General features: G+C 35.9%; 1 protein-coding gene across 3 annotated transcripts in view; it reads left to right on the top strand.

The window, feature by feature from the left end:
* Positions 1-16560, top strand: part of LOC149578454 (mannose-P-dolichol utilization defect 1 protein homolog 2-like) — a 110128-nt gene that overhangs the window by 20702 nt on the left and 72866 nt on the right. For all 3 annotated transcript variants that reach the window (XR_016364464.1, XR_016364463.1, XM_089829216.1), the window contains exons 6-7: positions 11178-11238; positions 11446-11487. Coding sequence is in view for 1 of the 3 variants with exons in the window: in XM_089829216.1 (XP_089685342.1) it covers positions 11178-11238; positions 11446-11487 (103 nt within the window). In the remaining 2 variants the exon portion in view is untranslated. The remainder of the gene's footprint in view (positions 1-11177; positions 11239-11445; positions 11488-16560) is intronic.

Here is a 16560-nt window from a genome sequence, read left to right on the forward strand (position 1 = left end):
AGTACAAGGCCGTTTAGGACTGTTTCCTTCTCTTCCATCTTCTTCATCTTTCATGTTTGTAGTGGGAGAGGATGCATTGCATGAAGATGTGTAATCACATGTAATGCAAGTTACATGTGTATATAAAAGATGTAATGCAAGTTGCACGTGCAGTTGCATGTAACCTTTTATTTTCTGTAGTTAGACTTGGTCAAAGTTGGTTGAGTTGCTCTCACTTTTTTCTCCACCTTTTTCTCAACTTCTTTGCCTATATAAAGGAGTGCCCCCTCATTGTAAAATTATCATTATCTTTATGCAAGAAAATTCTGGAGAAATTGTGCCAGCATAATTTTGTTTGTGTAAGCACTATTTTGAGAGAAAGTGAATACAAAGGAGCATTTGAGACAACTTTGATTAAGTAAGATTGTGTTTTGAGTGAATTGTAAGCTTTGTTAATGATTCTTTTAAGTTGTCTTTGATTCATATTGTCGTGTTATTGGTAATTGTTCTAGTGAATTGAATTGAAAAGAGTTAAGAAACAATTGAAGCTAGAGCTTTGACTAGAAGCAATTGTGAAAGTGTATAGCTAGAAGCTTTGTCTGTAGCTTATATTTTCTTTTTAATTCACAAAATAGTAGTATTCTTACTTTTAGGAGCCTTTGTGCCCTAATTGTAAAGCTTTTCCATATAGAAATACAACCATACTTAGAGCCAAACCGGTACATTTTCAGCTAGCCTTTGAGTTAGTGAAAGTTTATTGGTATCACTGTTTCTAGCTCTTGGTAGAAGTGTAGTTAGAGATTTACCTTGCCCATTATTCGCTATACGAGTAAGTGGATCCTTTCTTGAAAGTTAAGAAGAAAGGATATTGGTAACACCCATTTTATAAAATCTCTCGACTTCTTGCTTACCTTGAATTGATCCAAGGAGCAGTGAGGAGGGGGAGCCTTCCCTTTAAGGTAGGAGAGACTCTGTCTCACACGCTGTGGCTGGTCATCCTATTTTGAGACTGGATTTTTTACCCAAAACTGTTGGTTGCAAAATATCCACCCAACAAAACCTATTCTAATATTGAGTGCCATTTGTTGTAGTAATATTGCTGGAAAACAACATTGAACACCCTTCTATTTTAGCTAGCATCATGCAAGCCAACCTTTATAGTTGGTGTGTATTGATCAATGCGGGCCTATGGTAATTAGTCACAATGGTTTCAAGTGTTTTTAGCTTTTTGTTGATGATTACACTAGGAAAATGTGTGTACATTGCTTGCAGCATAAAGACGAGGCTTTTTCCAACTCCAAAGAGTTGGACATTCTTGTAGAGAAAGATACGAATCATCATATTCATGTCCACCACCCAGACTAAGGGTGGAATACACGAGCACATAAATCCCCACCTACTTGAAGGAAAATGGGATGGACATCACCTAACTACAATCTATAACTATATACTCCAGCAAAATGGAGTTGTTGAACGACAAAATCCTCTCTAGCATGGAGATGTTATGTAGTATGATTTTGGATTCTTAACTATGACATGCATATTGGGCTGACGTTGTGCATACAACAATTTATCTTCTAAATCACACTCCAACCAAATAACTTGATGGCATCACACTAGAAGAAGCTTGGATAGGGGTAAAGCCATCTATCTCTCATCTTCATGTATTTGGTTGCACAACATACATGTACATTCCTAAGCAACACAAGAAAAAGCTTGATTAAATGTAAAATGTATCCTTATTGGTTATAATAACGATTCTAATTGCCTCATGGATCCTAGTACAAAGAAGATATACATGAGAAGAGATGGCATTTTTTATCAAAAGAGTGATTGAAGTTCTCCTACACCATTATCTGTTCCAGATAGTGCTCCTACAATTGATGTGGATGGGAAAAAATATGAGATTGTTGATAGTCAATCTGATTTAGTACTTGCAAATGTAACAAGACCCATGCCTAAATGGTATACTAGAACTATTCATGATGCAAAGCTAGATGAAGTTCCAACCACTTATGTCCAAGGACTTGTAGCATGGCTTACAATGAGGTTAATCTAGCATTAGTGAGTATAGTTATTGCTACTTTTGAACAATCTACTCTTCATGAAGCACTAGACTCAAAGCCTAGAGGCTATGGATGCAAAGTATCAGATGGAAAACAAGATTTGGGAGCTTGTTGATCTACCCATTCGTAAGAAAGCAATTGGATGTAAAATGGATATATAAGAATGAGTATAAAAATGTATAGTGAAAAATGTTGAGCAATGCTAAGAGGTAGATCACTCACCACAGTTTCTTATTTGGGATCTATACATTTGAATAAAATGCCACCCATAAATGAATTTGATTAGCACAACCAAATAGATGAAGGGTGCTAATGCAAGATCTATGGGAGGTATTGGGATTCCTATAGGATAATATGATGTGATAAATGATAAATGATAACAAATTTGATCTATGAAAGTAAGTGTAAGAGGAAAGAGATAGAATGATTGCATCTTGAAAACAAGAATAGGAAGATTGATCTTTGAATTTGAATTGACTCTCAATGTAACTTTGACTCTAGGAAACTAAGATCAATAACTCTTTGCTCTGTGATTTTCAGCCAAAAAGTAAAGGGACTCGTTTGTTTTCTAGGCACAAGTTGGCAAGTCGACTTGTTCCTAGTAGTGCCAAATTTGGCAAAACTTTCTAGGATCCTGTGCCTGCATTTGTACTTCTTAGATCTAAATCCACAACTCTACAACTTGTTCATACACAAGAAAATGAGGAAAAGGTTGTGGAAAGGGATTTACCTTGGTCAAACCCCTATTTTAGGAATCAACCTTGAAATGAAATTGAATTTGCATAAAAGAAAGTAGAAGAAAGAAAAGATAAATATTTGATTCACCTTGCATGAAACCCTTATGAACGGATGTAGTAATCACTTAAATCCATGAAGATGCTTGAAATGTGATGTAGAATCAATAATGTCTTCACAAATGTATGGATCTACAATTGCCTGATCGAGAATTCCATTACTTGGCCTTCATGGGAGAGAAGCTTGCATCAATTAGAGAAGATTGGCTTTGCTTGAACAGATCTCGAAGAAATGGAGAGTTCGAGATCTTGAGTTGGATGCTTGCCTTCAAATCTTGAATCGAATTCCTCAGTTGCACAACTTGAATGCTTGCTCTTGCTTAAATGATTGCATGCCCTAATGTTATTGTGTCATTCTTATGGCAAATGAGAAGAGGAGATGTCCATTTATGCTCATTTGGGGATTCAAATTAAATCAAGGCTGACCATAAATCAAAACCTTGGAGGAAAACCCCAACATCGGGCCCTGGTCTAGATTTGAGCTCAAAAACCTAGGGAGAAGTTGATAAGTCAACTTGCCCTAGGTAAATCACCTAAAATTTTGTCGCGATGTCAAGGATCGTGATAAGATGTGGAAGGAGAAAATGTAGGTTGCTGGGATCAAGCATAATAACATTTTGACCTCAAAATCACCAAAATGGTGTCTGATAGGTCCTTGAGCCTCTAATTATGGGTGCTAAATTTTTAGGATAACACAAAAACATATGGTAGTATGGATAATATAAGGCTACACTTGTAGCCAAGGGTTATGCCTAAAAAGAAGGGATAGACTATGAGGAGACATTTACTCTCACAACAAAAATTAAAACCATTAGAATGATTCTTGCTTTGGCTGCCCATTTTGGATGAAAACTATACCCAATGGATGTAAAAAAGTGCATTTCTCAATGAAGATCTTAGGGAGGATTTTATGACCTAACTAGAGGGATACATTACACATGTTGAAGAAGGGAAGGCATGCAAACTTGCTAAGTCCCTATATGGTCTCAAACAACCTCCTAAAACTTGGCATAATAAAATTGATGAAAATTTGCTACAACATGGTTTCAGTAGGCATCCATATGATCCAAATCTCTACCGAAAGGATCAAGAAGGGATATTGTGATCATTAATGTATATGTTGATGATTTAGTTATTATAGGTAACTTCGAAGCAATGGTTGAAACAACCAAAATGATCTCAAGAAAGCTTTTGATATGACAAATATTGGGTTTTTGGACTATTGTCCTAGAGGCATGGCAAACAAATCACCATATCTTTGTATCTTAAAGAAAATATGCCAAAACACTGCTTCAGATACTCAGAGTGATGGAGTTAAACCCTTGTCTACCCCGATAGAATAAGATTGTAGCTATCTATTTGTGATAAATCTCCTTAGGTGAATGCAACTCTCTACAAACAAATGGTTGGAAGTTTGATTTTCTTGATTTACGCTAGGCTAGATAGCGATTTGGCTGTTAATTATTTTTCACGATTCATGTATAAACCAAAGATATGTCATTGGAAAGTAGAATAAAGGGTCTTAAGGTATATACATGGTACAATAGGTCATGGTTTTGAATATAAAAATAATAAGCAGTTCTTCTTGATAGGATACATAGATGCAAACTATGTAGGTTTGGTTGATGCTAGGAAATCCACATCTTCTTCTTAGGTTTAAGAGCATTCTCTTGGGGAAGTAAGAAAGAAGCCACAATTGCTTGCTTTTCAATAGAAGCAGAATACAACAGGTTTTTAAGCAATATGGTTATGTCGTATATTAGAAGGATTGGGGGTACCACAAAACCAACCTACGATCCTATATTGTGACAATCAATGTGTTCTCAATCTTGTGCATAATTCAATCTTTCATGAATAGACCAAGCATATTGAAGTTGACTATCACTTCATACAAGAACATGTTCAACAAAACATCATCGAAGTCCAAATTTACTCAACTTAAGAACAACGTGCTAACATCTTCACCAAGCCTCTTACACATGTGGAGTCTAAAAGCTTTTAGGATTCACTTTAAAGCAGTGTAACATAGAGATTGCACCCCTCCTAAACCTTCTCTTTCCCGAGTTGGGGACATGCCTCCGCTCCCCATCACCGCCTTCTTGCCACCAAGTCGTTGCCAAGATGCCGTCAAAAATTGGGTATGGACAGACATCCTTGGGATGTTTGGGGAATACCTAGGTGTCCTTCGATTGTCACGGAGATGCTCTAGCATCCCTTGACTGTCCTGGGAAGATCTATACATCCCCCATTGTCGGGTGACATCAAAATGACAAAACATTATTTAATTTAAAAAAAAAGTTTTCACTTTATATTAGGTTTCTATTTGAACCCTCAAAAGAGGTGGGTTCCATTTTGGCACTTCAAGCCTACATAAGCCCCTCCAAACTTCATTTTTTCCTCACAATTGGATTTCAACTTGTTTAATAGTATTGGTAATTCAATACTCAATGTTCAAAATGAAAACTTCAATGTTCGATGTTCAAGTATATCGTATTTTATATTGGGTATGTTGAAATTTTGCCATGTTCAAATCTTCGGTATTATTAGTTCCTATACTGTTATACATCATTTCATAACTAGCATTTCAATTACTAGATGCATAGTATATTACGTGCCCCCACCTCCCCCCCCCCCCCACCAAAAGAATATAAAATTGAAGCCCTTTTCCTCGTCTGGATGTCCTGACATCTCCTAGTACTTGTGGAGCTATGCTTTAAAGATTAAAATAATGATGGAATAAGGGGGGATGTTGGATATTGCATCGTTATTATCTTGTATCTTTTGGGTTTTTTTGATTGTTTATTTGTTATTAGATTGCTTTGATTGTGTGCACAATTTGCTTTTTGGTTGAAGTTGAGAGTGCTATTTTAGATAATATGGTAGCCGTTATTCAGCCTCTTCATTTTTGCATCATATTGGAATATGATATGAGAAACTATTTTGTTTGATTGTGTTCTCTAATGTCACAAAGGGGCTTAGCTCTGTTTCTAGCTTGAAATTCAAGTTTGTGGTCTTCTTACAAAAGTTTTATCTTTACTAAGAAATTGTATGTCAGAAGTTTATACTGCTGGCTATATTTATCGGATTGACATTAAATAAATGAAAGAAACTTTATAATTGAGATTTATTTATATATTATTATTTTGTCTTAAAAAGGGCGAGCAAAATTGTTAATGTTTGGTAGCTTCTGTTGGATAACTTTATGGTTATTCATATAATTATATATGAGATAATATTTATGTGAGATACAAGCTTATTATATATATATATATATATATATATATATATATATATATATATATATATATATATATATATATATATATATATATATATATATATATATATATAACACAATTAAGTTTTTTTTTTAAATTAATTATTTGTTTATTGAATAGACATGTCTATTCATTCACCCATGCTCAATATAAATGACAGGATGTTGCATATGGAAAACATATACCTGATTACAAGGCAATGCTATTACATATTGCAGCAATTTCATAAACTTAACATGGTATCAGAGCAGATTCGAATCTCTGGAAATATAAATTCTTTGTTTTTTTTTCAAATGAATTCTAGTCTGAGAACAATGTGAGGCATAAGAGACAAGAAGAGCCTAATAGATACGATAGTACCCTATGCAGCCCTAAGAGAAACATCAATTCATTCACTATTCTAAAATTCCTGCTTTAGGAGATTATAAGTCGTTAGACTTCACTTTAGTATTGTACTGGCTAAAACCTAGTGACGAATGCTCACTCACTTAGCGTAAAGAAATGAGTCAAACTAGGTAAACCTGTGGCATCTGGACTTGTCTTCAAGGATTTAAAGACCTCGTAGCGAGACAAAGTGGATCAGGATGCTTCTTCAGCATTTGAAAATTTCCCCCTTTGTCAGACCAAGACTGGACATATGTTTTTCAATTCCAAGGTTTCAAAGCTGGAACCTTCCGAAATGCCTATCCACTTTGAGTGTAAGAATAACGGGGTTTTTGAGAATGATACTCTGAAGCTTGTTTTTTAGTGAATCCAGAATCGTTTAAGAACTGAATGGCTTCTCTAGTAGTGTGGTCGGATTTGATCCTCAATAGCTTGTGTTTTCTTCTCGTGATAGTTGCCACTTGCGAAGAAGAAAACCCACATTCTTTTGTTAAGAGATCTGAAATGACATTGAGAGGAGGTGTAATATGAAATGACGATGAGGAAGAAAGTGATGAGAATAGTGGGGATCTGAAGGATGAAGAATCCAATTTGATTATTGAAGCGGGACATGATGACGATCTCCAATCTCCATGAACAGACTATGCATCTCCAAATCGATAAGAATGACATTATAGAAAAGGAAGATAAATCTTTTGAGAAATTCATACAATGTTAGAAGGTGTTAATTATAAGAAAATCGTGCCAGGTCCGAATGCAGATATCTGGGAGGCCATTTTCATCGATATATGCATTATGGTAGAGACACCATTTTGAAGAACAAAGTGATTTTAAATATCTAAATAAATGATACAAAGCATTCTTAAGACAAGCATTGGGTGAGACGTGAAGGACCCACCTTTAAGGTAAGGGAAGGTAAGGGTCACTCCAAATATTACATATATTATTGTTATTATATTGGTATACAGTTTTAAGATGGCAGATATACCAATCACCCCTTCTAAAAAGGTAAGTTGATAATATACTATACTTTTTATATTTGCATATTGTAGCTCTCTTGCACTATCAATATGTTAATGATATAATTATATTTGATATTAAAATAAAGATATATATTGAGAAGATTGAATATATATGTATATATGTTCAAAGTATATATTAATATTAGATCTTTATCTTTATTACATTGAAATGATCTTATATCATTATGCAAAATTATTCTTGAGTATATTAGTAGTCTCCTTCTTATGAGCATTTGCCTTGATCTTTTCCTTGAAGAATGTTGTTGTAGGAAAAGGGAGATTGAGATTTAGAGGGAGAATAGTATTTCATTTGATGAAATCTTGAAAGAGAGGGAGAAGCCTAAGTATGTTATTTGTTTAACATTGGTGAACTTGGTCTTATTGATTGAGAGGGAGTAAACCATTTTGAGATGGTTTCTCTAGAGATCAATAAGTTGTTGTAGTCAAGAGGACTGTGACCATGTGACATTTATATGGGCCTATCCCCTGTGTATATCATGAGGAAGTGACGACTTCCAAATGATCATCACTTGTATTTGGGAGAAGTTGTTGTAAGATGACGATCTTACAATCAACTTGTATAATGAGATGAAATAAATTGAGTAAATGGTGAATGTCTTGCATCTCAACATTCTGGTAGGCCATTACTCTTAGAGTACTTGGTGAATATCATTGATATTCTGGGAGGCCAATATTCTTGATATCAAATGTGGTATCTAAAAACGTTTTGAGTAAGTGGTGAATGTCATTGATATTCTGGGAGGCCAATACTCTTGATATCAAATGTGATATCTAAACGTTTTGAGTAAGTGGTGAATATCATTAATATTTTGGGAGGCCAATACTCTTGATATCAAATGTGATATCTAAATGATTTTGAGTACTTGGTGAATATTGGATGTCAATATTCTGGGAGATCAAGACTCTTGATATCAAATGTGATATCTTACCATAAGTTTGAGTAATTGATGAATATCATATGTTGATATTCTGGAGATCAATACTCTTGATATATGCGATATTAATGATGGAAAACTTCTGAGATATTACCAATGGTGTAATATTTGTCTTATATCCTCCCTTGCTCAGAGGGAGTGTTAATGTTTGGTAGCTTCTGTCGGATAACTTTATGGTTATTCATATAATTATATATGAGATATAATATTTATGTGAGATACAAGCTTATTATTTGATATATATATATATATATAAAACAGAATTAAGTTTTTTTTTTTAAAATTAATTATTTGTTTATTGAATAGACATGTCTATTCATTCACCCATGCTCAATATAAATGAGAGGATGTTGCATATGGAAAACATATACCTGATTACAAGGCAATGCTATTACATATTGCAGCAATTTCATAAACTTAACAAAAATGTTTAACAAAAAATAAATCTAGTCCATAGATAATGCACATTGGACAACAACTGAATTGGAGAATTGACTAACTTAACGCTTTGGCAATCATTGAATCTTCTCTAGCTGATGACTTGATTGTGCATCTTCAAAGAAAGTCATTTTTGGTAGATACAAGGAAGACAATGGACCCATGAAGTAATAATGAAAGTTGGTCTGGGCTTGAGTTACTAAATAAACTTTTGTCAATGGCTGTAAATTCATTTAAGGCCTAAACAGTCAAATTGAACACCTGTATCGGTTGTTTATGTGCAGAAGTGTTCCAATAAACACAGACAACATATGCTAATCACTGATAGGAAAATTCAACAGCTGTTATATTGCAGACAATAACAGTTATTTGATTTCAAATAACAGACCATCAAATATCAGAGATGTCTCAATATAAGTATACAGCTGAAACTTACCACTAAGAAAAGCATAACATTTGAAGCTAAATTCAGATAACTAAGTCTTTAACTTGTCATTTCTAAGTTCTAACATAAACTTTAAATTTTTTATTAGTACTACTTTTTTGTAAATCTAATTGTTTTTAACTACTCGGTTTATAGGCTTATGAACTTAATGAAGGCTTTTGTTGATTCTCCCAAGAGTTCAAAGGGATTAGAGATAGTTCTACTAGGTGAGAAGGTTAATGGCGGGGAACTTGTGAGAATTACCTTGAATAACATTCATGAAGGCAGTCACATATTTTCTCTGCTCTTTGACGACGTGTCCAGAAGGTTTGGTTTCCTAGAAAGTGTCCCCTAGGGACTGGGGATGGAGTGACATGTTGTTAATGTTCCCAAGATGCATGAACACATTTAAAAGAATTAAAAGCTTAAATATAAACTATATAAGATAAAGATAAATTTATTAATGTACAACAAGAGACCACAAAAGAGTCTAAGGGACTGAAAGCATATAATGAAGGCAACTGCCAACAGCAGGGGCACCAAACGGTGTTCAGAAAAAGAACAAGCAAGAAAGCAAAAGAGTCAACGAGGGAAAGACTAGAGGTCCTTCCTAGGTGGGAAAAAGACTAACACCGAAGGATATGGTCCAGGGTGGGGGTGAGCCCTGGATTGTCTCAGAGTATTGCTGGAGGTGGGGTGCTGCCGCCAAGTGAACCCGCTGTGAGGTCTCACAAGCCTGTTGAGACTGGAAGGAGGAGGGTCGAGTGGCTGCTTCACGCCCCAGGCAGGAGATACCAGTGACAAAAAGGAAACTAGAAAGCATAAAAGAATTTAAAATGTAATCTGTAATATTTTGTACATTATCCTCTTGCTCCCTAATATTTTTGGATAACTACTTCACCAATATGTCCTGATCCATATTGAAGTGGACTATAGTTGAACAGTGTATTTTTAACTAATTTATAATGTATTACCCTGTTTCTTTTTTTCTTTTGAAGAAGCAGCATGATCACTTTTGTGTGAAGAAGGAATATGGAGCTACAATGGATAGGGTGGCATGATTACCATTAGTTCTAATCCTGTAATTAAAACATTGCACAGTGAAAGTACTGACAAACCAACTGAGAAGGGTAAAATTGGAAACAGTAACCTCGAAATAACCGTTCAAGGAAAATTTAAGATGAAAAGTTCTATTTTCATGTTGAATTCAGTGCTTCTTACAAGGTGAATGGCATTTTCTATGTAGATTTTGGTGCATCTTAGCATATAATTCACTGTAGAATCTAGCCTAGTTGAGTTATTTAAGATAATGGTCAATCCATTGTTCTTTAGAAGACCACTAGTAGGTAGTTGGGGAGGGCAGTGGCATCATCAAACTATCCGGTTGTTTAAGTTAAAATATCTGCTATCACGTATGCTTCCTGATTCAAAAATAAATTTCTTTAGGATAGTTGCTAGAAAAATTTCAACTGTATGATTTAGATGTTCTGTGTTTATTTTTTTGGCATCTTCTTTTTGGAAATCATTATCCTTTATGTGGCACTATTGTTGATTAAGTTTTATAAATCTTGTGCTCTAGCATCAGTCTGAAATTGTTTTTTCAGTACACATTGACTTTCCAGCTCACAATGTTTATGCGTTTTGCTGATAATAATTAGTTTCTTTTTTCATTTGTTAATGTTGATGCTATGGGACTATATTTCATACCAAAATTATGTCAAATATACTTGTGTTTTTATTCTCTTTTCTCATGCATAATTACTATTTTTTTCACTTGTTACATATGTAATGCATCTGCTATTAAGAACTAACTATTGGTTTTTGTGGCATGAACAGAACAAGAGCACCGGTGAACTAAGTTTCCTGACAAATTTCATGAATGCTGCCGGTTGTCTTGGTGAGTTGGGGCATCATATTTATAATTTTAATCTTTTGCTGTTATTCAAATCAGGTCACAATTCAACATCAATATGCAACGTTGTAGCTGCATTTGAGTTTGTCTGAATTGATAGACCGAGGGTTACTATTACTGAAAATTTTCATAAAAATTTATGGCAATATCTGACATTTTACTATAACTATGATGTCCTTGTTTAAAATGCAGTGAGATTATTTACAAGCATCCAGGAGAAAGCTCCAACTAGCAGTATCCTTTTTAACCTTGATAGTTTATCAGTAAAGAGTATTTATTGCGGATATGTATCTATAATCATTTTTCACTTAAAATAAAAAGATTTTCGATCTACTATCTATAATGAAGCCTGACTATCTTATTGGAAATAGGGCTGTAGAAGATTCGAGGAGTTGCTGATGAATTGAGTTTTGAACTCCCACAAATCTGCAAAGATACCTCAAAAACAAGATTTCAGTAAATCATACTAAATTAATGTTTTATTTATTTAATGCTCAATAATGTAATTCATTGTAATTTTAGGTGATAAGATTGTCTCTGATCTTATCTGTGGTTTCTTTATAGAAACTTGCTTATTTTGTAAATATTGTAAACTTATTTATTGGGCGTCTTTGCTCATTGTTAATACATCAAATAATTTACCAATTACTTGCGTAATATGGTATTTGAGCCAGGTTCCTTTCGAAATTTTTATAATTTCTCAAATGAAATTTTGACCAATTTCTTTTTGAAAATATTTTCCGAGATTTGCTTGCAGAATTATTTTTGAACCCGACTAGGGTTTTTCATGAAGTGCATCCCTGCAAATAATGATTTCGTCATGTTGGGCATTGTTGAGACTGTTCTTGGTGGTCAAACATCTCCTTTTTTCTGCAAGATGACTTGTGCTGGGCATTTTTCTCGAATCCCTGTAATTTATTCCACCATTGTGTGGCTCCAAATCTCTTCATTTTGGGTCGTTTCTTCCTTAAGTGTCAACCTACATTCTATTGTGACCATTTTTAGTCCTCCTGCAAAGGAGAGTTACTTCCAGCCTCTTTTTTCCACGGGTGTCACACATCTATCTTTGCACCAGTCTGAGTTTCGTAAAAGCGTTTTTTAGACATTTTTGGAGATATTTTCGACCTTTTTTCTGCAAATCTTATGCAAATGATGGCGTCTAGGTTTTCTAAAACCTTTTGTATCTGATATGTGTCCAAATCCTCCATTATTTCTCAAATTTTTGCTTCCTTTTCCAGCTGGTTAGGGTTTTGTTCGAACCCCTTAGTTGCTTTGCCAGATGTGAAATTTGACTATAGATTCTTGGTAGGCTTTTCAAGAGCTTAAATGAGTTGGTCTTAGATTTTTCTGGGTACCTCGTTTTCCGTGCCTCAATTTTCATGTGCTCAGAATTTAATTCCAATTTCAGATTCTTTCTAGGTTTTTTGAAATTTCTTTTGTCTTCAAAAATTGTCTCAAAATCTGTGCCTTGATTTTTGTGCCAACAAAACTTGTATTGAAATTTGTACTTGTCTCAATGCATTGAATTTTGTGCAATCATCTTCATAGTTCCTTGTTTTTCGTGTCTCAAACAATTTGAAGATGGCTTCATTGACCAATGTCATGTTGGAAGGTAGTTAGCGTTTCAGTGGGAGAAACTACAATACTTGGAAGCAGCGAATGATGACCATTTTTGAATATTGTTGTCTTGATAAGATCGTCTTGCGCACCCTTCAGCGTCCAGCTATAGTAGATCTAGATCAGGCATAGTTTGTTGACCCTTCAATGTCCAACTATAGTGGATTTAGATCAGGCAAAGTTTGATGAGTGGAATCATGAAGCTATCATGCTCATTAAACTTTCTGTTACAGATGATTACTTCCATAGGTTCCTTCTACTAAGATTTGGGAGCACATGAAGGCCTTGCATGAAACATCTGATAAAAGCTGTGCATTCTTTTTAAATAATCAACTTTTCTCCATTATGATGGATGAGAGAATGTCCTTACAAGAGCATCTGACGAAGATTAAAGACATCCGTGATCAGTTGGAGGCAATTGGTTCAAAGATGGAAGAAGACATGGTGGTTATTATCTTGAAGATCCTTTTGAGGTCTTATGAGCATTTTGTTGAAACTCTCAACTTTACTTTCACGAATGTGGATCTGAAGTTTCCAGACCTCTCTATCAAGCTTTTGAAACAGGGCCATTGGAAACAATAGTTTGGCATTGGTCCTTCATCTTCTATAGAGCAAGCTTTTGCAACACACTCTCAGCTGAAAAACAGAGGGAAAGGTTAGACTTTGCAGCAAAACGACTCAAGTCAACCTTAGGACAGTTCTAAGAGAAAGAACATCCAGTGTAATTATTGTCATAAATATGGTCACATGAATTAGGGTTGACATCAACAATTAGCTTTTGAACAGAAGAAGTAAAGAGGGTCTCAATAGAAAGCGCATGTTGCCGGGCACATTGAGCAGACAGGATCTGCCTTTCACTCCTTCATGGCTAAAAGACTTGCAGATCATGCGAAGTCTACATTGACTGAGGTGCTTTGCACCACTTTACTCATTGGTGTGATTGGTTGACAAACTTCTCTTCGTTTATCAACTCAATTGTTTTTTGAGGAGAAAAATACACAGTTGGTAAGGGCATTGTTCAGGTACTTTCTGGTAGGAGGGATCTCATATTCCTCAATGTGTACTATGTTCTTGGCATGGAACTAAATCTTCTCTTAGTCAGTCAGATCATGTAGGATTCTCCTCAGCTGGATGTTGTATTCAACTCACACAAGTGTTTGATTGTTGATCAAGGGACTCACACTATTGGAGTTGTTGGCATTGGGGATCATGGTCTTTTCCGACTTGTGGATACTGGTGATTCTTTGGAGTTACCATGGTAGCCAAAAGTTCTTCAATCACCAGTCTTTGGCATCAACGGTATGGGTACTTAAATGTGTACTATCTCTCTCAGTTGGCTCAGAGGGACTTGTAGCTGGTTTACTTGAGATCTAGACTCAGTATCATGGTGTTTGCGGAGCTTGTCAGTGTGGGAAGCAACATAGGACACCGCTCACGGATGGTGACTCATGGTGAGCCTCTAAGGTTGGTTTCTTGAGATCCAGACTCAGTATTATGGTGTTTGCGGAGCTTGTTAGGCTGGGAAGCAACATAGGACACCGCTCATGGACGGTGACTCATGGTGAACCTCTAAGGTACTTCATTGTACCTCATTCTCCAACTTATGTGATACACATGGTATAAAACAACAATTAACTACACACCACACTCAAAAAAACGGTTTTGTAGAGCGGCACAATTGTACTATTGTTGAGATGGCTCATTCCATGTTACAAAACAAGAGTGTTCCTAATAAGTTTTGGGTAGAAGTAGTTTTCACTGTGGTCTATCTCCTTAATAGGTCCCCTATATAGGCCATTAAGGGAAAGACTCTTGAAGAAGCTTGGACTAGTCGCAAACCTAGGATCAATCATCTCAAAATCTTTGGATCTTTAGCTTATGTATGGATTCTATATGCCAAGCGCTCCAAGTTGGATTCAGAGAGTCAAAAGCTTATATTCCCAAGGTACAGTGACAACCACAAGGCTTATCGATTGATAGATGTAGGTACTGATCATCTTGTCTTTAGTAGGGATGTTGTCTTTGGTGAAATCTATGGACCTTTTCACCCATCCTCATCTATGTACAATTCTGAGGATCAACCTTTGAAGGCTTCTGATTTGGGCGTCTGTCTTCTGCTAGATCTACTTGATGGGAGGGATGATGCAAGTTCTGAGTTTGAAGATGCTCAACCTGAGTTTCCTCCGAATGATGGTGATTTTCCACTTGTTGAACCTATTCTAGATCTAGTACCAGTTCTATCTCCTACATCTGATGTTGGTTCTTCTATTCAACGGCCTAAATGGTGGGCTAGGACTATTAGTGATCTTCATCATGATGAGTTCATTGAGGGTAGATCATCCAGAAACAAGAGAAAACAACATTTAGTTAATGTTGCTCTCATGGCCAACATTCACAGTGTTTATGAGCCTCAAACATATTTAGAGGGCAAAGGGATTCTTGAGTGGGAAAAGGCTATGGAAGCTGAATTTCAATCATTAGAAGAATCATACTTGGGTCCTTTCCGATCTTCCTTTAGGGGAAAAGCCCATTAGTTGCAAATGGGTATATAAGGTGAAATACAAAGCTGGCAAAACCCTTGACAAGTACAAAGCTTGTCTCGTTACTAGGGGGTTCTCATAGAAGGAAGGCATTGACTATGAGGAGACTTTTGCTCCTACATCCAAGATGAGTACCATTCGGCTTTTCCTTGCCTTGCCAACCCAATTTTGTTGGAAAGTTCATTAAATGGATGTTAAGAGTGCTTTTCTCAATGGTGAGTTGAAGGAAGAAATCTATATGATTCAACCTCTAGGGTTTAAGGTTGCTGGTCAAGAACACAAGGTGTGCAGATTGGTACAAGGACACTATGGCCTAAAACAAGCTCCTTGGGCTTGGTAAATCAAATTTGATAAGTACCTCACAGATCATGGCTATCAGAGATGTCAAGCTGACCTAATTTGTATGTCAAACAAGTTGGTAATGAGTTTCTGCTAGTTGTTGTCTATGTTGATGACTTGATCATGACTGGCAGCCCAAAACAGTTGATTGGTGATCTCAAATAGAGTTTATGCACCTCTCATTTGACATGACAGATTTGGGACTTCTCCATCATTGTTTATGTGTCGATATTTGGCAAACAGAGAGCAGTATCTTCATCTCCCAGTTCAGTTATGCTCAACATCTTTTGGATAAGTTCCAAATGCAGGATCACATACCCACCTCCACACCCATGGAAAAAGGGCTTAAGTTGTAGCTAAGTTCGATTCACCTATAGTAGATGAATCATTGTTAATGCAACTAGTGGGTAGTCTCATCTATCTTACTACCACTAGACCTAACCTTAGTATTGCAATGAGCTACATTTCACGCTTCATGACAGGCCCCAAGGCTGATCATTGGGTAGCCATGAAGCATGTGCCGTGTTATATGGAGAGCACTTCTAATTTTGGACTCTTGTACACTTGGAGTCAAGATCCTAGACTCCTTGGTTATAGAGATTTAGATTGGGCAGGTTTAGTTGACAAAAAAAAATCAACATCTGGGTATGTGCAGTCACATGGACTAGTAAGAAGCAACATGATGTGGCTCTCTCCTTGATGGAAGCAAAGTATCGTGGAGCTGTGAAAGCAACTTTTGAGGCAGTTTGGCCTCGACGGATGCTTGCAGATATGCATTTATTTCAAGCATGTTTGACTCCCTTGTTTTGTG

The sequence above is a fragment of the Cupressus sempervirens genome, chromosome 1 (genome assembly GCF_028749045.1).
Source record: "Cupressus sempervirens isolate cs-2001-9-10 chromosome 1, ASM2874904v1, whole genome shotgun sequence".
In the NCBI taxonomy this organism is placed as follows: Eukaryota; Viridiplantae; Streptophyta; class Pinopsida; order Cupressales; family Cupressaceae; genus Cupressus; species Cupressus sempervirens.